The 23,193-nt window shown below is 44.7% G+C and overlaps 2 protein-coding genes across 4 annotated transcripts in view; one reads left to right on the top strand and one right to left on the bottom strand.

Annotated features, from left to right (window-relative positions):
• Positions 1-23,193, bottom strand: part of BTK (Bruton tyrosine kinase) — a 45,921-nt gene that overhangs the window by 5,496 nt on the left and 17,232 nt on the right. For all 3 annotated transcript variants that reach the window (XM_074392332.1, XM_039464142.2, XM_074392331.1), the window contains exons 4-16: positions 21,905-21,973; positions 18,977-19,058; positions 10,784-10,912; positions 10,387-10,454; positions 7,996-8,183; positions 7,527-7,589; positions 6,625-6,679; positions 5,954-6,033; positions 5,648-5,775; positions 4,220-4,294; positions 3,169-3,340; positions 2,435-2,651; positions 91-155 (exon numbers count right to left, since the gene is read on the bottom strand). In XM_074392332.1, coding sequence (XP_074248433.1) covers positions 91-155; positions 2,435-2,651; positions 3,169-3,340; positions 4,220-4,294; positions 5,648-5,775; positions 5,954-6,033; positions 6,625-6,679; positions 7,527-7,589; positions 7,996-8,183; positions 10,387-10,454; positions 10,784-10,912; positions 18,977-19,058; positions 21,905-21,973 — 1,391 coding nt within the window. The remainder of the gene's footprint in view (positions 1-90; positions 156-2,434; positions 2,652-3,168; positions 3,341-4,219; positions 4,295-5,647; positions 5,776-5,953; positions 6,034-6,624; positions 6,680-7,526; positions 7,590-7,995; positions 8,184-10,386; positions 10,455-10,783; positions 10,913-18,976; positions 19,059-21,904; positions 21,974-23,193) is intronic.
• LOC141582844 (histone H3.3A-like) lies at positions 560-2,089 on the top strand. Its single transcript, XM_074392115.1, has 2 exons — positions 560-1,088; positions 1,992-2,089. The coding sequence occupies exons 1-2, from the start codon at positions 560-562 to the stop codon at positions 2,087-2,089; spliced, it is 627 nt and encodes a 208-aa protein (XP_074248216.1).

Below are 23,193 nucleotides of genomic sequence, written 5' to 3'. Positions count from 1 at the left end.
AAAGGAGAGGATTAAAAGTATAACACCTACCCATGGTTCATATTGTGCTATTTTTACTTCTGAAGGGAAAGAAGAAAAAGGCACACTCACCTGGACAGGCCGAAATCAGATACTTTAACAACTCCTCGATCGTTTACCAAACAGTTTCGAGCTGCCTGTAGTGCAAACAGATACCAGTGAGACTCCATCCCCAGCACAGAGGTTAAAAGCACAAAGCTTCTGCTGACCGGTACAATGAAGCCAGGCAAGCCCCATCTCCTTGAACTACAGACACCTTCCCACCTAATAGGAATCTGCTGATGCTACGGAGAAATTTTGGTTCATTTCCACCATGTGGAAAGCAACCTGCTGTGTAGTTCTAGATAAAGCACTGAGGACAGACAGAATGATTGCATTCTCATGAGCAATTCCACACTACCCCATTCCCTCGCTGATATGCTGAAAGAATTAAGGGAGAGGCTGGCTGCAGTGGCTCACGCCTGTAAGTAATCCCAACACTGTGGGAGGCCGAGGCGGATGGATCACCTGAGGTCAGGAGTTCAAGACCAGCCTGGCCAACATGGCGAATCCCCGTCTCTACCAAAAATACAAAAATTGGTGTGCTCGCAGCTGCTGCCGCGCCGCCGTCACTCTCCAACGCCAGCGCCGCCTCTCGCTCGCCGAGCTTCAGCCGAAGGAGAAGGGGAGTAAGTCAGGAGGTCTGTATACTATGGCTCGTACAAAGCAGACTGCCCGCAAATCTACCGGTGGTAAAGCACCCAGGAAGCAACTGGCTACAAAAGCCGCTCGCAAGAGTGCGCCCTCTACTGGAGGGGTGAAGAAACCTCATCGTTACAGGCCTGGTACTGTGGCCCTCCGTGAAATTAGACGTTATCAGAAGTTCACTGAACTTCTGATTCGCAAACTTCCCTTCCAGCGTCTGGTGCGAGAAATTGCTCAGGACTTAAAAACAGAACTGCGCTTCCAGAGCGCAGCTATCGGTGCTTTGCAGGAGGCAAGTAAGGCCTATCTGGTTGGCCTTTTTGAAGACACCAACCTTTGTGCTATCCATGCCAAAAGACATCCAGCTAGCACGCCGCATACCTGGAGTGCATGCTTAAGAATCCACTTTGATGGGAAACATTTCATCATTTCATTCTCAAAAAAAAAAAAAAAAAAAAAAAAAAAAAAAAAAAAAAAAAAAAAAAATTCTCTTCTTCCTGTTATTGGTAGTTCTGAATGTTAGATAATTTTTTTTCCATGAGGTCAAAAGGTACCTAAGTATGTGATTGTGAGTGGAAAAATAGGGGACGGAAATCAGGTATTGGCAGTTTTTCCATTTTCATTTGTGTGTGAATTGTTAATATAAATGTGGAGACGTAAAGCATTAATGCAAGTTAAAATGTTTCAGTGAACAAGTTTCAGCAGTTCAATTTTATAATAATTATAAATAAACCTGTTAAATTTTTCCGGACAATGCCAACATTTGGATTTTTTTTAAACAAGTAAATTTCTTATTGACGGCAAAAACAAAAACAAAAACAACAATTATCTGGGTGTGGTGGCAGGTGCATGCGATCTCAGCTACTTGGGAGACTGAGACAGGAGAATTGCTTGAACCCAGGAGGCAGGGGTTGTAGTGAGCTGAGATGGTGCCATTGCACTCCAGCCTGGGCGACAGAGCGAAACTGTCTCAAAAAAAAAAAAAAAAAAAAGGAGAATGAGAGGTAAGTTTGTTTTGCTTTCTGTCTTCCCGTGAGACTAGAGCAATGTGAGCCTTGGCCTGACTGAAAGAAACAAGGGCACAAACTCTGATGCTTACAGAGGCCAGGCAAGCTAAGTAAGAGTGAAGTGAAGTGGATGGAAATTGCAGGCAATGGAGAGCAGCACACTGGTCTAAAGAAAAGGAGGTGGCTGTTGAGAATGTGGACCTGCCTTTTCTAGATGGTCTAGATTTTCAAGAGAAGCTGGAAATTCCAGGGTTTTTTTAAGCAAAAATGTTTCTTTTTAAGGGTTTGCTAATTATTATGTAACATTTAAAACAAAACAAAACAAAAAACACATGTGGGCCAAATGCATCCACAGGACCCAGTTTGTGACTGTGGAATAACCAAACGATGGCCCCATGCCAGGAGCAGTCCCAGTGGGAAACACAGTCCCTTCTGCTCCAAATCCAGAATAGCCACAGAAAGACACCACCATTTTCTTGTGGGCAGTAGGGGGTTGGGAGTGAGTGACTGCTCTAATTCCCACCACGGCAGGCTTCATGGAGTCGAGGCTGGAGATACTTGATGGGCTCAGCACTGGAACAGAGGTACACCTAACTTCTAGTGTTTTCTAGATGAAACTGAAATGATGGCACCAGCAGCCCCCCTAAACCATGTATGATATATCTTCCATTTCTACTTCCACCCCATCGGCCCTTGGTCCCAGGCCAATCCTTCTAAGATCCCACCAGGTCTCGGTGAAGGAACTGCTTTGACTCCAGGTATTCCATGGCTTCACAGACATCCTTGCACATCTCCAGCAGCTGCTGAGTCTGGAAGCGGTGGCGCATCTCCCTCAGGTACTTCAGGAGGCAGCCATTGGCCATGTACTCAGTGATGATGAAGATGGGGCGCTGCTTGGTGCAGACGCCATACAACTGCACCAGCTTATCATGGGAAAGATTCCTACAGGAAGGGCAAGGAATTAGTCTTCCCTTTTTGGCTCTGCATACTAGTCATAAAAGGGGCTGAGGTGGAAAGGGGTTGACCTAGGAGGAGAGCATCAGATAAGGAGTCATACCAGCAAATTAATTTTCCTCCTTCCCACCCTAAATCCCAAAAGTGCTTAATATGTGGAAGTGAACAGGGATTTGGAACCCATCAGTGGAAAAGGAAACAAGTCCAGGAATGAAATAATGCTAAGGTTAATTTAGAATCTTTCTCTTGAAAGTTTAATTTTCTACATCTACCACCAAATACTACTGAGATGGAACCCACCCATGATCGCCACTATTCTCAATCAATATCTAAGGCAGAGAAATGATTATCTTAGCAATTAGGACTCCCACCAATTAAAGATTAACTTCAGTCCCTCATCCCAAACCTCTCTCACTGTAAGTCACCTTTAAACCACAACGGGTTGTCGTGGGAATTCCTAGACTCCAGCAAATAGATTGAGAGTTGAGTTTGGGCTATAACTCACATCATGACTTTGGCTTCTTCAATGAATTCATCTTCAGACATGGAGCCTTCTTTGATCATCTTGATGGCCACATCATACTGGCCTCTCCATTTCCCATACTTCACTACCCCAAATTGTCCGGCCCCCAACTCCTTCAAGAAGGTCAGGTCCTTTGGATCAATTTCCCATGATCCTAAGAACAAAGTCTTGGTGTGATTCTTTGGGGTCATGAATGTATAATTCTTACAATAGATAAGAATACCTACTGGGGTAGAAATAGGGAAAGTAGTAAAAGAGAAATTTTTAGAAGTACTAATCCATCTTTGCTTAAGTCAATCTCAAAGACAGGGGATTCACTGGCTAGAGGAATCTGGGAATTTTAAGTTCAAGGTGGCCATAAGGCAAGAAGATAGACTAAGCAACTTCCCAAAACTCCCTTTATGATTATGTTAGTGATGGTAGTTAATGAACTCAGGGATGGTGCTGAAAATTTTCCCACAATTAAAAACAAAAGGCAGGCCGGGTGTGGTGGCTGTCGCCTGTAATGCCAGCACTTTGGGAGGCTCAGGTCAGCAGATCACGAGGTCAGGTGTTTGAGACCAGCCTGACCAACATGTCGAAACCCCAACTCTACTGAAAATACAAAAGGTAGCAGGGCGTGGTCGTGGGCACCTGGAATCCCAGCTACTCAGGAGGCTGAGGCTGGAGAATCGCTTGAACCCAGGAGGCAGAGGTTGCATTGAGCTGAGATTGTGCCATTGCACTCCAGCCTGGGAGACAGAGTGAAACTCCATCTCAATAAACAAGCAAACGAACAAATAAATAAATAAATAAAGGACAAAAAGACCCAAGACAACGACAAAGCCATTTATGAATCAATGTTTTTGCAGTTCCAGTAGCAGCCACTAGAGGAAGAAAATCACTGAATAACTTTTGCTTGGATCTATCTTGACCGTTCTCCAGGCAGCTGTTGCGGAACAGTGTAACTCAAGGATACTCCCTAAGGCAAGGCCTGCAAAGGTAGTTTTTGCAACTGGCCAGTCCACCCTACTCCAGAGAAATAAGCAGTTACCGTATCCCAGGCCTGCAGTGGAAGGTGCATTCTTGTTTTGTTGAGACACTGGATATTTGAGCCTGGATATGAGTCCTGAAACATAGAGAGAGGTCATGCTGTTGGTGTGGTGTACGTGGATGATGCCTTACAATCCTCACTTAAAGCCTCACACTTCTGGTGTGTGTCTTTCTAGTACATTTTGAATCCCAGAAGACCTCCATGAACTCACATATTTCCAGAGGTTTCTCCTCTCACGAGAGACTTTTCAGGGACAGAAAAGAGAAAATACTAATTTAAATACACCCCCTGACTGAATATATTTCTACCTCCCAGTGCAAGCTTAGCTCACATCCTACGTTCTTTTTTTTTTTTTTTTTTTTTTGAGATGGAGTTTCGCTCTTGTTACCCAGGCTGGAGTGCAGTGGCGCCATCTCGGCTCACCGCAACCTCCACCTCCTGGGTTCAGGCAATTCTCCTGCTTCAGCCTCCTGAGTAGCTGGGATTACAGGCACGCGCCACCACGCCCAGCTAATTTTTTGTAGTTTAGTAGAGATGGGGTTTCACCATGTTGGCCAGGATGGTCTTGATCTCTTGACCTTGTGATCCACCCGCCTCGGCCTCCCAAAGTGCTGGGATTACAGGCGTGAGCCACCGCGCCCGGCCAACATCCTACCTTCTTGATGAAGCTTATCCCCTACATCCATGCCCTCACTGATCCGTCAATTTTTAGAATTTTACAGTGCTTAGAAACTTTCTTCTGATGTTGTATAACCTGTATGTTCTTTGAAGACAAGGATCTTGACTCAGAATGTTCCTGTGTTCTCCTCTAGAACTGAGGAAATCGCTGAGTACAGAGAATGAACTTGATGAATACTTGCTGATGAATCAGTCACCAGCCTCTTTTGTGTCTTCTCTTAACACTGAGCATTAATCACCAAATAAAAAGTCAGTCCCGCCGGGCGCGGTGGCTCAAGCCTGTAATCCCAGCACTTTGGGAGGCCGAGGCGGGTGGATCACAAGGTCGAGAGATCGAGACCAATCTGGTCAACATGGTGAAACCCCGTCTCTACTAAAAATACAAAAAATTAGCTGGGCATGGTGGCGCGTGCCTGTAATCCCAGCTACTCAGGAGGCTGAGACAGGAGAATTGCCTGAGCCCAGGAGGCGGAGGTTGCGGTGAGCCGAGATCGCGCCATTGCACTCCAGCCTGGGTAACAAGAGCGAAACTCTGTCTCAAAAAAAAAAAAAAAAAAAAAAAGTCAGTCCCTATTGGATGTAGGTCTGCCTCTGACCACCTCTTTACCAGCTTCTACCCAGTATCACAGGGATTTCCTTTCACAGCGAATTCACATTGTCCTGTGAGGCGGATTCTTCCTCTTATCACCTTGTCCTACATTGCTTTTCCTGGTGTCTATAATCCCCTTCTCAGTCGCCCCCGGTACTCACCTGCAGAGTTGTGCTGATGGTAGTTAATGAGCTCAGGGATGGTGCTGAAAAGGTGCTTCTCAGCCAGGTAATACTGGCTCTGAGGTGTGGAACACACAACATAATGACGTATCACCCCTTGAGAGTCCCTGAAGAAGTGAATGCTTAGTCAGTAACTTGCGCACAAAGGTCAGCAGAACCCAAGAAGTGAAGTGAGATGAGTTTTGAGTTTCAGAGACAGAGGAAGTGGGATGGGTACACCATCAAGGAACTATTGGGAAAGAACCCCTGTTTTTTTCCTCAGGACCTTGGAATGGTAGCACTCACCCTGTGGATTTAGCAAACACAGACACTGTATATTTGCCAGCTTTGCTGGAGTCTCTGACAATGAAACCTCCTTCTTTCCCCTGAAACAACGAAAAAGAAGTTGTCTGTAGGAGGAAGTGGTGATTACACCTGCATCCCACCTGCCCAAACTTGAGAGAGAAAATAGAACCACCCTTGATTTTACTGTCAAGTTCCACGCTTGGGCTACAGCCTCATTGCTTTTAATATTAAAAGATGCAGGCCGCGCACGGTGGCTCACGCCTGTAATCCCAGCACTTTGGGAGGCCCAGGCGGGTGGATTACCTGAGGTCAGGAGTTCGAGACCAGCCTGGCCAACATGGTGAAACCCCATCTCTACTGAAAATACAAAAGTTAGCCAGGTGTGCTGTCACACTCCTGTAATCCCAGCTACTCAAGAGACTGAGGTAGGAGAATTGCTTGAACCCGGGAGGCGGAGGTTGCAGTGAGCCCATATTGCACCACTGCACTCCAGCCTGGGTGATAGAGCAAGACTGCTTCTCAAAAAAAAAAAAAAAAAAGTAATTGGGACCCCAGATGATGGCAGCTTTGACACTGCCTTGCCGAAAGGTGGTGGGCAGAACAGGCTCTCAGTTCAAGATCCTCACTTATTATGCAAGGAGAATGCTGTGTGCTAGTGGTTCCACACTTACCTCTTGCTTTAGCAGTTGCTCAGCCTGACTCCGAGTCATGTGTTTGGAATACCACCTGTGAAGGAAGTGTGCTGCTTGAGTGGCTCCTGGGCCAGATCATAAGCAGATTGGAGGTTAGAGCACCCTCCGGGGCTTTTCCATGCCAGTGATTCAACCAATTCGCTCAAACCCTATTTACTGAGTATCTATCATGTGCATAGCACACTGTATTCCTTTCCCAAACCCAGGTTGGCATTGACGATTCATGGAAATGGAGAGTATCGGGCAAAGGCACACAGCAGGGAGTTGCAGGGAAGAGATCAGGGACTGGGGCACTTGAGAATAATCCACTTCCATGATTACGGAGGAGAGAACAATAGCAGCAGTTTGACATTTTAATTCTTTCTTTCTTTTTTTTTTTAGAGACGGGGTTTCACCATGTTGGCCAGGATAGTCTCGATCTCCTAACCTCGTGATCCGCCCGCCTCGGCCTCCCAAAATGCTGGGATTACAGGAGTGAGCCACCACACCCGGCCCACATTTTAATTCTTTCAGTGTTTCCCATCAGGTCCTCAACTCCTTTTTGTTTGAGTGTGATTCTTCTGGATCTGAGGGCATGGTAACCTCTCCAGCTTTCGTAAGTGGAAGGTGTTTGGGGGGTAAAGGTAAGACAGACACACTAATTTGAGGTGGTGGCATCATTTGATTCAGATGACACTCATTTTATATATATCTTGAAATAAAAAATATGTTGAAAGTATAAAAAAGTATATAATACATACATTTGTGTATGTATACATTATGTATACATAGTATACATATATATACACCAGTGTATGTATACCTACGTATACATATATATACTTGTGTCTGTATATTATATACAGAGAGGGAAGATTGTGGACTGACATAAACATACTTACTCATACATTTCTATGGAGTCTTCTGCTTCAGTGACATAGTTACTAGGGATGTAGCCTTCCTGCCTGTGAAGGAGACAATGTGGCAGATCATCCAGCACCTCCCTATCCCCCAGGAGACAGATTCATACGTCCAAGTCCCTGAGCTCAGAATCGATCTCAAAAGGAGGTATATGTATCATGCACTTCCCTCAATGACGACCACATCTCTGATGCATGGTTAGGCCAGTGAGGTGCGGAGCTTCTGCACATGTGGCGTTGGTTACATGTGCACAACAACAGAGGTACAGAGAGGTGGCAGAGGCCATGTGTAGAGAGTTGCACACTGGGAAGTACTTGGAGAGCACGTTCAGTTTGGTATGGGAAGAACAGTCTCTGATGAGGATACTGATCAGGGGAATTACGCTGCAGCACTTTGCACGTGTATGGAGTGGGCGGGCACTGGGCTCAGGAAGGGCTGGTGTGGACTCACCCATTTTTGTCTCGTGCTCGCCACCATGGTAAGTTGCTTTCCTCCAAGATAAAATATTCATCACCCTTCCTCAGCTGTAGGTCATTTGCATTCATTGGCATGTAATCATAAAGGGCCACCACCTTTTTCAGCTCACTTGTGGAGACTGGTGCTGCTGCTGGCTCAGGCGGTAGTGGCTTTTTCAAGATCTGTGTAGTTAAGAGAAAAGGTAGGAGGCTTTGTCTAGACAGCAAGCACTCTCCTCTTCTCTCTTAACTCTCTGGCTTACTCAAGACACCCAAATCAGGCATAATAAAATGTTACTTAGCAGTCATTCAACAACCATTTTGAAGCACCAGTGCAGAAGTTCTCAGCCTTGCATGCATATAAAGACCATCTATAGAGCGTTTAACAATTCCAGTGTACTTTGGGAGGCCAAGGTGGCGGATCACTTGAGGCCAGAAGTTCAAGACTAGCCTGGTCAACATGACGAAAGCCCATTTCTACTAAAAATACAAAAATTGCTGGGCGCGGTGGCTCAAGCCTGTAATCCCAGCACTTTGGGAGGCCGAGGCGGGTGGATCACGAGGTCGGGAGATCAAGATCATCCTGGTCTACATGGTGAAACCCCGTCTCTACTAAAAATACAAAAAATTAGCTGGGCATGGTGGCGCGTGCCTGTAATCCCAGCTACTAAGGAGGCTGAGGCAGGAGAATCGCTTGAACCCAGGAGGCGGAGGTTGCGGTGAGCCGAGATCGTGCCATTGCACTCCAGCCTGGGTAACAAGAGCGAAACTCCGTCTCAAAAAAAAAAAAAAAATACAAAAATAGCCGGGCATGGTGGTGCGTGCCTGTAGTCCCAGCTATTCAGGAGGCTGAGGCAGGAGAATCCCTTGAACCCGGGAGGCAGAGGTTGCAGTGAGCCAAGACCACGCCACTGCACTCCAGTCTGGGCGACAAAGCAAGACTATGTGTCAAAACAAAAATAAAAACAAAACCAAATTCCAATGCTCAGTTTCCTCCCAGACTAATTACATCAAAATCTCAGGAGTAGGACCCAAACATTAGTGTGTGTGTGTGTGTGTGTGTGTGTGTGTGTGTGTGTATATACACATAATTTTTTTCTTTCTTTTTTTTTTTGAGATGGAGTCTCACTCTGTCACCCAGGCTGGAATGCATTGGTGTGATCTCGGCTCACTGCAACCTCCAACTGCCGGGTTTAAGCAATTCTCCTGCCTCAGCCTCTGGAGTAGCTGGGATTATAGGTGCCTGCCACCACGCCCAACTAATTTTTGTATTTTTAGTAGAGACAGGGTTATACCATGTTGGAGCAGGCAGGTCTAGAACTCCTCAGGTGACCAACACACCTCAGCATCTCAAAGTGCTGGGCTTATAGGAGTTAGCCACCGTGCCTGGCCAACATTAATACTTTTTTTTTTTTTTTTGAGGCGGAGTTTCGCTCTTGTTACCCAGGCTGGAGTGCAATGGCGCGATCTCGGCTCATGGCAACCTTCACCTCCTGGGTTCAGGCAATTCTCCTGCCTCAGCCTCCTGAGTAGCTGGAACTATAGGCGCGCGCCACCATGCCCAGCTAATTTTTGAATTTTTAGTAGAGATGGGGTTTCACCATGTTGACCAGGATGGTCTCGATCTCCTGACCTCGTGATCCACCCACTTCGGCCTCCCAAAGTGCTGAGATTATAGGCATGAGCCATGGCGCCTGGCCAACATTAGTGCTTTTAAAGCTCACCACACAAAAAACATTTATAGTTAAGGTCAGGAAACCGGCTTGGCACCAAACTTGTATGTGAATCTACTAAGTACCTCAGAAACGTGGTTTCCTTCTTTGTAAAATGAACATAATAATACCTGCTCTATTTATTTACAATATGTGAGAAAGGGCTTTCTAGACCTTAAGAAGGAACCAAAAAAATCAAGTTTTAAAGTGGTAGTGTTAGGTAGTGTTAGTGCTAAGTGTTGAGTGTATTGGTATTCAGTGTTAAATTCTTCTGACTTTACTGTATGTTTGAAAATACTTTCCGGCCGAGCATAGTGGCTCACGCCTGTAATCCAAGCACTTTGTAGGCCAAGGCAGGCGGATTACCTGAGGTCGGGAGTTCAAGACCAGCCTGACCAACATGGTGAAACCCAGTCTTAAAAAAAAAAAAAATGAGAGAAAATACTTTCCATTAAAAAATTAGGCTTTGTTCTAAACAGGTGCTTGGATTACATGGTTGCCACATTTCCTCCATTGAGGAGGAAATCCTAATTAGAAGAACAAATCCCCCATCTTAGCAAGAATACCAATTAATACTGCCAAGTCCCAGGGTAATTCTAAGACTCCAGTGTGTTCTCAGGGTTTGACTGTAAATTTCCATTTTAGCCGTGGTAGCACCCAGTTTCCCTGTATACCTGGTCCTCCTCAGGTGTGGGGGGAAGAGGCTTTTTTGTCTTCCGGTGAGAACTCCCAGGTTTTAAGCCTGCAAAACAAGAAGCCAATGATGATACGAAATGCACTTTAGGAAAGGGCCCACGGACAGGTTTGGTCAGGGACTTTGCTGTCCATATTGAGTGCCTTTGGGGAAAGTTAGAAAAAGTAGCTATGCATGCCAGGTCACATAGCTGGGGGAGCAGATTACTAGCTGGATTTCAGCCCCCACGTGCCCCCTGCCCACCCTGGACCCTTTAAACAAAGGGTTTAGAACCCGAAATGTACAACCTTATGCTATGTCCCTGGGCTTGACAGACCCTTGGGAAAGTGATGGAAACAGTCAAAGGAGGAAGAAATTATATTGATCAGATCTCTTACTTCCATTCCTGTTCTCCAAAATTTGGCAGCCCATAGCATTTTTGGCTGTCTGAGAGCAGCAGAGATACTGCCCATCGATCCAGAAGCAAGGGTGGTATTTCTGAACAAGATCACTGTTGTACCGGATTACTGCAGCAGGAGAGAAGAGAGAGATCACGTCTGACATGGAAGAGAAGCCACCATTTGCATGTTTTCCTCTTTGAGCTTAGTGGTGAACTTCAAGCAACTGCCCCCTCCTTGGTCACCCTGAAGGAGAGCAGATCACAGGACCTGTTGGTTCACATGACTGGCCTGCCTGACTGTGGCCTGGCCCGGGACACTTCCTGTGCAGTTTTCTTCAGTGGTTGTTATGAAGAGTATCTCCCAATCAGTGAGATAAGAATATCTGATGGCTTGAGAGCCCAATAACAGAAATATGTTATCTATGTTTTCCCAGTAGCCATTACAATCTTCCTGTAAGGCAGGTGTTCATCATGGTGTTTGTTTTCCAGATAAGGGAAACACTGTGTCCAAGCCAAACTCCCCAGCTTTTAATACCAATTTCTCGGTTCCTTGAGTGATCTTTTAGGGATAATTAACCTTACTGAGAACTTCTGGATGAGGCTTTCTGTATAGAACAGTCAACAGAGCTGATCTCAAGGGCAAATGAAGGTCACTTTGCCTCTAGAATCAACATGATTTGAATCTTCCTAGGGCCACTGAGGAGGACTGAGCTCACTGCCAGTGGCAACACAGCAGTTCCCTTTCCCTCACAGAGTTGAGAGGCCCAAAAGATGTCCCAGAATAAAAGTATTTTGCAAAGAATAAAGTGGATGCAGAGAGGAGGAATTCGTATTGCTGTTTATACTACGGCATATCAAGAACCTTAACATGAAACCAATTAGAAAACTTATCAGTGTTCATGGTGTCAGATAACTGAGAGAAGCAAAGACAACTGAAATAACTGGCATCACCTTTTTTAAAAAAGACAAAAACAAACCAAAACCTTCCACTGTAGCAAACAACTCAAAAATGGCCAGGTGGCTCACGCCTGTAATCTCAGTACTTTGAGAGGCCAAGGTGGGCGGATCACCTGAGGTCAGGAGTTTGAGACCAGCCTGTCCAAAATGATGAAACCCTGTCTCTACTAAAAATACAAAGATTAGCCAGTCATAGTGGCATGAGCATGTAATCCCAGTTACATGAGAGGCTGAAACAGAAGAAGAATTGCTTGAACCTGGGAGGCTGAGGCTGCACTGAGCTGAGATAGTGCCATTGCGCTCCAGCCTGGGCAACAAGAGTGAAACTCTCAAAAAAAAAAAAAAAAAAAAGAAAGAAAACAACAATCCTTAAGGGCTTAGTAGTCACTCTTCACTCAAGGCTTTTCGAGGAAGCCTAAAAGCTACTAGTAGCTAGTTGCATTTTACAGGCAAATGAACAAAACTTCTTTTTTAAGAGACTTTTTTTTTTAAGAGACTTTTGATGCTTTTGTTTTTTTGAGACAGAGTCTCGCTCTTGTTGCCCAGACTGTAGTGGAGTGGCACCATCTCGGCTCACCGCACCCCCCGCCTCCTGGGTTCAGGCAATTCTCCTGTCTCAGCCTCCCAAGTAACTAGGATTGCAGGCATACGCCACCACACCCAGCTAATTTTGTATTTTTAGTAGGGGCGGGGTTTCTCCATGTTGGTCAGGCTGTTCTTGAACTCTCGACCTCAGTTGATCTGCCCGCCTTGGCCTCCCAAAGTGCTGAGATTACAGGCGTGTGCCACTGTGCCCTGCCCATCTTGATGCTTTTCTCCTCATAGATTTGAAAACTTCAAACCATTCTCCCCTGCTCACCCTCACTCTGACTTTTTCAGCACTGCTGTTCACCAATGTACCAAGGACAGAATGGTGGGAGCTCTTCAGATAGAGTGCAGGCTATAAGGGGCTGCATTGCCTATAGGGAATTTTAAAACAATAATAAAACCTGACCCAAAGTCTGTCTGCCTGTTGTTATTACTAAGCACTGGTAATTGTGAACAATGTCACTGATACTCATCCCCGCCAGGATTGATTACTCCTACCATTTCCACCCTCTGCCCCCTCCCCCCACGCCACACCTGATCACCTAGGGATTTGAAGGTTCTCTCTGTCTCCTGCAGGGCTGAGCACCAGTAGACACACCAAAGAATACCTAATCGACAACTAGCCACTCTAATAAACTAAGCTATGGTAATACGATAATGAGGAGAAATAAAGCTTCTTGCCTTCCCCGCCCCATCTCACTCATTAAGAAGCCTCCCTACATTCTCGAATAATGTCTGCCTCTTAAGGTCCTTTGAAGATGACACCTCTTCTTTTATTGGCTAATCCAAAGCTGGTATTTCCAGCTACTTAGGAGAGGATTGCAACAGCAAGGTGTCCACGTGGGAGGGCTAGGAGAGACTGCTTGCTTCACTAATACATATGGCCAGCCCTGTTGGGAAGCACTAATGGTTAGTACACATTCTCCAAATGCTCGATGGGCTGGTCTCCTCTATCCTTATTTATCAGGCTAATGTTTAAAATATAGTTTTGTTTTGGCCGGGCGCGGTGGCTCAAGCCTGTACTCCCAGCACTTTGGGAGGCCGAGGCAGGCGGATCATCAGGTCAAGAAATCGAGACCATCCTGGCCAACATGGTGAAACCCCGTCTCTACTAAAAATACAAAAATTAGCTGCGTGCGCCTGTAGCCCCAGCTACTTGGGAGGCTGAGGCAGGAGAATTGCTTGAATCCAGGAGGCGGAGGTTGCAGTGAGCCGAGATTGTGCCACTGCACTCCAGCCTGGCGCCTGGCAACAGAGCAAGACTCTGTCTCAAAAAAAATTAAAAAATAAAAAAATATATAATTTTACGGCCGGGCATGGTGGCTCAGGCCTGTAATCCAAGCACTTTGGAGGCCAAGGCGGGTAGATCACCTGAGGTCGGGTGTTCAAGACCAGCCTGACCAACATGGTGAAACTCCGTCTTAAAAAAAAAAAATATATATATATATATATATATATATACACACACACACACACACACACATATATATATACATATATATAGTTTTAGACATACATGAATCACCAATGCCATTTCATTCATTTTGGTAAGGTCAGGTCATTTGCTTACTATTGAATTTGCAATTAGGATAGGTTATATTTGAGCTTGACCAAACAAAGATTCAAGAATAAGTGTAGGGAAATATTTGTGCTGCTGGAACATAGAAGGGCCCATTGCCATAGTCAAGGAGATAGAAAGAGCAAGTCTGTGGCTAAGTCCTCAGGAATACAACCTTTGCATGGCAAGCACCATTAAGAAAATGCAGGCTGGGCGCGGTGGCTCAAGCCTGTAATCCCAGTACTTTGGGAGGCCGAGGCGGGTGGATCACGAGGTCAAGAGATAGAGAACATCCTGGTCAACATGGTGAAACCCCGTCTCTACTAAAAATACTAAAAATTAGCTGGGCATGGTGGCGCATGCCTGTAATCCCAGCTACTCAGGAGGCTGAGGCAGGAGAATTGCCTGAACCCAGGAGGCGGAGGTTGCGGTGAGCCGAGATCGCGCCATTGCACTCCAGCCTGGGCAACAAGAGCGAAACTCCGTCTCAAAAAAAAAAAAGAAAAAAAGAAAAAAAGAAAATGCAGCAGCTGGATATGAGGTATCTGAGGCTGTGCTTGTGTGCTTTTAAAATTGTGGTATAGGCCGGGTGCAATGGCTCACACCTGTAATCCCAGCACTTTCAGAGCCTGGGGCGGGTGGATCACTTGAGGTTGGGAGTTTGAGACCAACCTGGCTAACAAGGTGAAATCTCCTCTCTTCCAAAAATACAAAAATTAGCCGGACATAGTGTGCATGCCTATAATCCCAACTATCGGGAGGCTGAGGCAGGAGAATCACTTGAACCCAGGAGGCGGAGTTTGCAGTGAGTCGAGATTGTACACTGCACTCCAGCATGGGCAATAGAGCAAGACTCTCTGTCGCTAAATAAATAAAATTTAGATATAACTTACATATAATAAAGTGCACAGATCTAATGTGTACAGCAAACCATATTTTTCCACACCCATTTAACCTCCTTGAGATCCAGCACCTCATGCCCCTTCAGTCAATACCCCTGCAAAGGTAACCAATATTCTCACGAGGTCCCCTTTTCATGTCAATGGTTTCTTATTGGTGCATTTTACCCAAGAGTGGGATAATAAAAACATAAAATTAAACAAGGAAAAAAGCAAAAGAGTGGAATAACATCACTATTTTGTGGCTCCTGGGGTAACTCACTATTGACATTGCCAGCACCTGGGATTGTCCCGGGATTGTTAGGACTTGCACCTAAATCTCCCAGCAATTATGGTATTTGTCAGAAGGCGCCTACTTTTGGCTCCTGTTGTTAGCCCAGGAAGGTTCAATAAGACATAAACCCAGGTGGAACAATTGGAAAAAAAAAATGCCTTCAATGAAACATAAGGGAGGAGAAGGCAAAGATGTGCCTAGGCACACTCCCTGCTCACACTGATGACCCAGCTGAACTAGTGGTGTTCGTTTATTTGTTTTGGCTTTATTTTTAGCCTGTTGTAATTTTACTTAGCTAATGAACTTTAATAGCAGCACACAATCAAGATTATAAGGTTAACATCTGAGTTAAGAAACTAAGCTGGGCTGGGCTCACACCTGTAATCCCAGCACTTTGGGAGGCCAAGGTGGGTGGATCACCTGAGGTCAGGAGTTCAAGACCGTCTGGCCAACATGATGACACCCTGTCTGTATAATAATACAAAAATTAGCCAGGCATGGTGGTGCACGCCTGTAGTCCCAGCTACTTGGGAGACTGAGAGAGGAGAATCACTTGAACCTGGGAGGTGGAGGTTGCAGTGAGCCCAGATTGTGCCACTGCACTTCAGTCTGGGTGACAGAGCAAGACTTCGTCTCAAAATAAATAAATAAATAAATAAATATTTGTTGGACTAAACTATGACTGGTTTTGAAATTAGTATGTGAAGCTGGGTGCGGTGGCTCATGCCTGTAATCCCAGCACTTTAGGAGGCTGAGGCGGGTGGATCATGAGGTCAAGAGGAGACCATCCTGGCCAACATGGAGAAACCCTGTGTCTATTAAAAACACAGAAATAAGCCAGGCGTGGTGGCGCATGCCTGTAGTCCCAGATACTTGGGAGTCTGAGGCAGGAGAATCACTTGAACCTGGGAGGCGGAGGTTGCAGTGAGCCACTGAGATCATGCCACTGCACTCCAGCCTGGCAACAGTGAGACTGTCTCAAAAAAAAAAAAAAGAAAAGAAAAAAGAAAAAAATTAGTATATGAAGTATAAAGAAGTTACCAACTTGAGCATGCCACTTTATCTCTTATTTCTCCTTCAACTAGTCTGCCTCACATTTCCCCATTTCCAGACTAAAATCAAGCCATTGATCAATGTGGAGACCAAGTTGGTGATGGTTGTTTACCTCCCACAGATAAATCGGTTAATACAACTATTGATCCCTTTCTGTGTGCGAGGCACTATATGAGGCATTGTGGAGAGAACTAACGAGCTACAAATACATATGTCCTGCAGAGCTCCTATCTCAGTCTCTGCGAATATTTCTCTGTCTGGAAATAGAATATTGGTTCAGGACATGGAGTCTGGAGCCTGACTGCCATTTACTAACTGAGTGCCTCTGGGCAAGTTACTTAACCTCTCTGTACCTCAGCTTTCTTACCTGTAAAATGAGGATAATAAGATAACTGCCTCATATGGTTAATAGAAAGTTAGTATATGTAAAGAACTTAGAGAAGAGCCTGTATCACAATAAGCAGTATTAAAGAGTTTGCTCATTTTGTAGCCCCAGGGCTAAAGCAGACCCCTTATCTTAAAATATGCCAAGAACTGAACTGTGTGGTGCAGGATATCATCTATTCGTAATATTCAACATAGCTTTACTATAGAACATTTTACAACCGATGATACATGAAATTTCTGGTCTTGGAAACCAAGCAGCACAAAACTATGTAATGAGCTTGGGCTTTGGAGTCATACAGATACAGGGATGTGATAAGAAGCCAGGCTCGGCCGGACGCCGTGGCTCAAGCCTGTAATCCCAGCACTTTGAGAGGCTGAGGCGGGTGGATCACAAAGTCGAGAGATCGAGACCATCCTGGTCAACATGGTGAAACCCCGTCTCTACTAAAAATACAAAAAATTAGCTGGGCCTGGTGGCACATGCCTGTAATCCCAGCTACTCAGGAGGCTGAGGCAGGAGAATTACTTGAACCCAGGAGGCGGAGGTTGCGGTGAGCCGAGATCGCGCCATTGCACTCCAGCCTGGGTAACGAGCAAAACTGTCTCAAAAAAAAAAAAAAAAAAAAAAAAGAAGCCAGGCTCCACCAGTCACTAGCTGTGTGCCCATGAGAAAGTTACATAACCTCTTTGAGCCTCAGTTTCCTCATCTGTGAATAGGGGAATAATACATACTTCTTAAGGTTATTGCAAGGATCAAATGAGTAAATACATTTGAAGCACTTGGCACAGAGCATGCTACATACTAAGTGCTCATTAAGTGTTAGTTATTATTGTTGTTGTTTTAGCCCAAGGTCGTTGTGAAAATTAAATGAGATAATATATACAAGGTATTTAGCTCAATGTCTGGCACATAGCAATAATTCAATAGATGATCCGTCTCCTCCTTCCTCCTGTTCCCTTTCAGTTTGAAAGACTTTGCTAATATAATTTTGACCAATCAAACTTGCACTCAAGGGAGTGTACGAGGCTGGTACAGCTAGCCAGTGAGTATCAGAATCTAAATGTTTATTAACACAAAGGGCTGTCATGCAATAACCCAACCGTGCCATTATCAGTCTGCCATCCTTCCTGTTTCTCTAGGCAGCCTTTCCTGATGTCAACTCAACCAGTTAATCTCTCAGACACTTCACATGTGGCTATATATACACGCAAATATGTGTGCATGCATCCTGTGCTGTAAGCATTTGCAGTCAAGTTTATCTGCACACACTATACAGTTGATGTGAAATGCTGAAACTTTGTTCAAGTTCAGGTCCTTACAAAGCAAGGAATACAAAATATTTCCTTGGGAAATACTTATCCACAACAAAGACATGTACAGCGCTTTCATGTATAGTGATTTACAGTTTTCCATGTGCTTTTACATGTATTATTACTTCATCTGATCCTTACAACAACCCCAGAGGTAGGTATGGCACTCATTGCCGTTACTCCCCTTTGAGAAGAAACTGAGCATCAAAGAAGCTTGTTGGCCTTCTTGCCAGAAATCACCCAGTTTGTAAGTGGTAGAAGAGGGGTTGAAACAAGGTTCTCTGACTTTGACTTCAAGCACTCTCATACATCATCTATTTATTTTTTGGAGCTCGGTATTTTATATTTAGCATTCTAAATATTGCGTAGCCATTGAATACCACACCACCCTTGTATTCAGTGTAAAAAACTGGACTTTTTTTTTTTAATACATAGAGAAATAGAGGTGCCTATAATTACAAAATTGCACTAGAGAGACCATAGTAGAACTGAGTAGAAACTCTTAGTCTAACATATTATCTTTTATTCATATGACGGATTACTAAGTTCATTTGTATTACTAATATTAAAACAAAATACACACTTCTGGCCGGGCGCGGTGGCTCAAGCCTGTAATCCCAGCACTTTGGGAGGCCGAGGCGGGTGGATCACGAGGTCGAGAGATCGAGACCATCCTGGTCAACATGGTGAAGCCCTGTCTCTACCAAAAATACAAAAATTAGCTGGGCATGGTGGCGCATGCCTGTAATCCCGGCTACTCAGGAGGCTGAGGCAGGAGAATTGCCTGAGCCCAGGAGGCGGAGGTTGCGGTGAGCCAAGATCGCGCCATTGCACTCCAGCCTGGGCAACAAGAGCGAAACTCCGTCTCAAAAAAAAAAAAAAAAAAAAAAAAAAAAAAAAAAAATACACACTTCCTTCCTGTTTCTTTCTTTTCTATTTGTCTTTCCTTCCCCCCTCATTCCCTTCCTTTGTTCCTTGCTTCCTTCCTTCCTTCCTGTCTCCCTCCTCCCTTCCCTCTCTCTTCCTTTTTTCCCCTTATATCCATTTTTCTTTTCTTTCTATGTTTCTCCTTTCTTGTTTCTCTCTTCCTTCTTTCCTTTTCCTCCCATCTAGCTTCTCTTCCTTTTTTTCTTTCTTTGGAAACATTTATTTTCCACGTCTCACCATTTTTGAGCTGGTGAATCCACCGCTTCCTTAGTTCTTCAGTTGGGGAGAAGACGTAGAGAGGCCCTTCATCATATACCACCTGGGTCAATGAACACACAGACTTTAGCAATTAGGATTCAGAAAACAGGAGAAAGACCTTGAAGGCGCTAATCTTAGGGGACAACTTTGTATATTCATTGTAGAAAACAAAGAAAGGCAGAATCTTGAGTCAGCAATGGTGTTTGGGTTATGTGAACTACCTGAAGGATTCCTGAACTCTTCCTATCCAGAGATGTAGCATTTCAAAGCCTTAGAATTTTTCATACCCGGCCGGGCGCGGTGCCTCTAGCCTGTAATCCCAGCACTTTGGGAGGCCGAGGCGGGTGGATCACAAGGTCAAGAGATCGAGACCATCCTGGTCAACATGGTGAAACCCCGTCTCTACTAAAAATACAAAAAATTAGCTGGGCATGGTAGCACGTGCCTGTAATCCCAGCTACTCAGGAGGCTGAGGCAGGAGAATTGCCTGAACCCAGGAGGCGGAGGTTGCGGTGAGCCGAGATCGCACCATTGCACTCCAGCCTGGGCAACAAGAGCAAAACTCCGTCTCAAAAAAAAAAAAAAGAATTTTTCATACCCTTAGGTCCTCCTGACTTGTGTTTCAATTTGTGCATAAACTCACTTTATAATGTTTCCATCTGCCCTTGCTGGAGATAAGATTTTTGTTTATCCAACAAAAGGTATTTTATCTTATTAGTAAACTTTGACTTTGTATAGAAGAGAGTTGAAGTGATAATCTATATAAATTAACTCTTGATTAGTACATATGGGTTATTCACTTGAGTAATATGGAATAAAATTTTAATTCATGGCTAAGTACCACCATCTCCACTACCTAGTGGCCTCTCTTCACCAATATTAGCAAAAATAAATCAAATTTGGAACTACAAACTGATTTCAAAAAGGGTAAGGTATTTGATAAGCAATATCATAAGTCAAACAGTACTTTTTTTTTTTTTTTTTTTTTTTTTTTTTGAGACGGAGTTTCGCTCTTGTTACCCAGGCTGGAGTGCAATGGCGCGATCTCGGCTCACCGCAACCTCCGCCTCCTGGGTTCAGGCAATTCTCCTGCCTCAGCCTCCTGAGTAGCTGGGACTACAGGCACGCGCCACCACGCCCAGGTGATTTTTTGTATTTTTAGTAGAGACGGGGTTTCACCATGTTGACCAGAATGGTCTCGATCTCTTGACCTCGTGATCCACCCGCCTCAGTCTCCCAAAGTGCTGGGATTACAGGCTTGAGCCACCGCGCCCGGCCCTCAAACAGTACTTTTTTAACCATATACCATGTACAAAGCATCATGCTAGGTGTTACAAAGATGCATGAAATATATAAGATACAGTTCCAGGCCAGGCGCGGTGGCTCACGCCTGTAATCCCAGCACTTTGGGAGGCCGAGGTGGGTGGATCACGAGGTCAAGAGATGGAGACCATTCTGGTCAACATGGTGAAACTCCGTCTCTACTAAAAATACAAAAATTAGCTGGGCATGGTGGTGCACGCCTGTAGTCCCAGCTACTTGGGAGGCTGAGGCAGAAGAATTCCTTGAACCCAGGAGGCAGAGGTTGTGGTGAGCCGAGATCGCGCCATTGCACTCCAGCCTGGGTAACAAGAGCGAAACTCCGTCTCAATAAAAAAAAAAAAAAAAAGATGTGGTTCCAACCCTCCCAGAGTTTATAGACATCATATAATAAATTCTAAAGTAAAATATAAATTAATTTAAAATTATCTGCTGTTCAGCATTATTCACTAGTGCAGCCAAAGAATGTCATCTAGTTGAAAGGCATTGGTAGTAAAAACTTTGTCTGAAATACCCTTCTTTGAAAGGTTTTGTAAGTTTGATTATAATCAGGGACATGAACAAGATCCTTTTACATTTTTCTGTTTTTTTTTTTGGGGGGGGGGCCGAGTTTCACTCTTGTTACCCAGGCTGGAGTGCAATGGCACGATCTCGGCTCACCGCAACCTCCGCCTCCTGGGTTCAAGCAATTCTCCTGCCTCAGCCTCCTGAGTAGCTGGGATTACAGGCACGAGCCACCAGGCCCAGCTAATTTTTGTATTTTTAGTAGAGACGGGGTTTCACCGAGTTGACCAGGATGGTCTCGATCTATTGACCTCGTGATTTACCCGCCTCAGCCTCCCAAAGTGCTGGGATTACAGGCGTGAGCCACCGCGCCCGGCCCTTTTACATTTTTCTTTTTGCTTGTTAGTCTTGCAGTGCTCATAAATCCATGACAGAAAGCCCCCTCCCCTGAGACTTTCCACTTCCTTTTCTGGCTTTCACTGTTGCAGAGGCTGCTGTATTCATGACATGTGGCCTACAGAGTTCTCAGGATGTCAGCAAGCCAAACTGAAGATCAAATTTGTAGTTCTTGCTCTCTTTTATTACACTACATCTATCAAACAGATGCACCTGTGGCATTTCAGCTATTCCAGACTACAACAGAATTTAGGTTTAGGTTTATGCATAAGTCTAATAAGTCTTCCTCATACTGAACTTCCTAATACTACTCCCTTTTTCTGTCTTTTCAACCCACATGACCACCATTAGACAGATAGTCAGAACCAGAAGGAAGTGAATTGCTCACTCAACAAGCAGAGCATCTTTCTCAATGCAGTTATCATAGACAAGACACACTATAATACAATTGATGCTGCTATGTATTCTTTTTGAGGTATAGAGACTGAAAGATACTATATTAGGTGGCACAAATAGAAAAGCAAACATTCTCAGCCCATGCCACTCTCATTTCTTGGTTCAGCATCCTTGTCCACCTCAAGTTCTATTCACTGGGTCCTCATAGACTTCCCTCTGCCCTGTACCACACCACCCCTTCTGATTGTGTTATAGGGGCCTTTCGAGAGTTGGTGAGAGAAAATAACTCACCTGGAAGGGATAAGGGAACCTTTCAATTATTGAAATTTGCTCCATTTCACTGGATTCTTCACCTCTTCTCTGTAATGAAATAAGAAAGAATGGTTATTGGCCAGGCACGGTGGCTCAAGCCTGTAATCCCAGCACTTTGGGAGGCCAAGGCGGGCGGATCACAAGGTCAAGAGATGGAGACCATCCTGGCCAACATGGGGAAACCCCGTCTCTACTAAAAATACAAAAATTAGCTGGGCGTGGTGGCACGCGCCTGTAGTCCAAGCTACTTGGGAGGCTGAGGCGGAAGAATTGCTTGAACCCAGGAGGTGGAGGTTGCAGTGAGCCGAGATTGTGCCACTGCACTCCAGCCTGGCGCCTGGCGACAGAGTGAAACTCTGTCTCAAAAAAAAAAAAAAAAAAAAAAAGAATGGTTATCGGTTGATGCATTGCTCTTTTCTGGATTTCCTTAGGTACTGGAAATCCTTTTGCTTCAGAAGTTCTTCCTGCACAGACAATGAAGATTCTTAGTGATTGCTTCCTATAGGCCAATAGGGACACATATCCAACAGGACTCGGCACATACCCAGTCAGGAGAGCCTCAGGTATTTCAAATCATTACGAAAATGGAGGTTTCTAAAAAATTGGTGTTGGGACAAATGTTTAACCACTAATATTGTGGGGAGGAGAGGTGTTAGGTAGCTATGTTATGCCATAAACCAAAGTAAATTCCATATGGATTCAAGAGCTTAATATAAAAAATGAAACTAAGAATGACTGAGAGTAAATATAAGTAATTATTTATATAACCTTGTGGGAGGCAAGATTTTTCTAACATAATGATAAAACTTAGAACCATTAAGAAAAAGGTGAACTAATTTGATTACATTTTGATGACATAGACTTTAAAATCCTAGACGGCAAAAAGCATCATAAACAAAATTGAAAAATAAATGATAAACTGGAAAACATTTTCAACATACATTACAGTTAAAGGATTCATATTCTTATATCAAGATATCTTTGCCGGGCAAGGTGGATCATACCTATAATCCTAGCACTTTGGGAGGCTGAGGTGGGTGGATCACCTGAGGTCAGGAGTTCAAGACCAGCCTGGCCATCATGGAGAAACCCCATCTTAAAAAAAAAAAAAAAAAGCCGGGCGCGGTGGCTCAAGCCTGTAATCGCAGCACTTTGGGAGGCCGAGGCGGGTGGATCACGAGGTCAAGAGATCGAGACCATCCTGGTCAACATGGTGAAACCCCGTCTCTACTAAAAATACAAAAAATTAGCTGGGCATGGTGGCACGT

This window comes from Saimiri boliviensis, chromosome X, assembly GCF_048565385.1.
Source record: "Saimiri boliviensis isolate mSaiBol1 chromosome X, mSaiBol1.pri, whole genome shotgun sequence".
Classification (NCBI taxonomy): domain Eukaryota; kingdom Metazoa; phylum Chordata; class Mammalia; order Primates; family Cebidae; genus Saimiri; species Saimiri boliviensis.
The sequence above is the reverse complement of the archived record's forward strand: the minus strand, read 5'-3'. Positions and strand labels throughout refer to the sequence as shown.

Excerpts from the sequence above, each read along its gene's own strand:
- LOC141582844 (XM_074392115.1), top strand. The coding sequence starts at position 560 with ATGGCGAATCCCCGTCTCTACCAAAAATACAAAAATTGGTGTGCTCGC. Across the intron at positions 1,089-1,991 it reads TAGCACGCCGCATACCTGGA|GGTTTGCTAATTATTATGTA; the intron begins GTGCATGCTTAA and ends TTTCTTTTTAAG.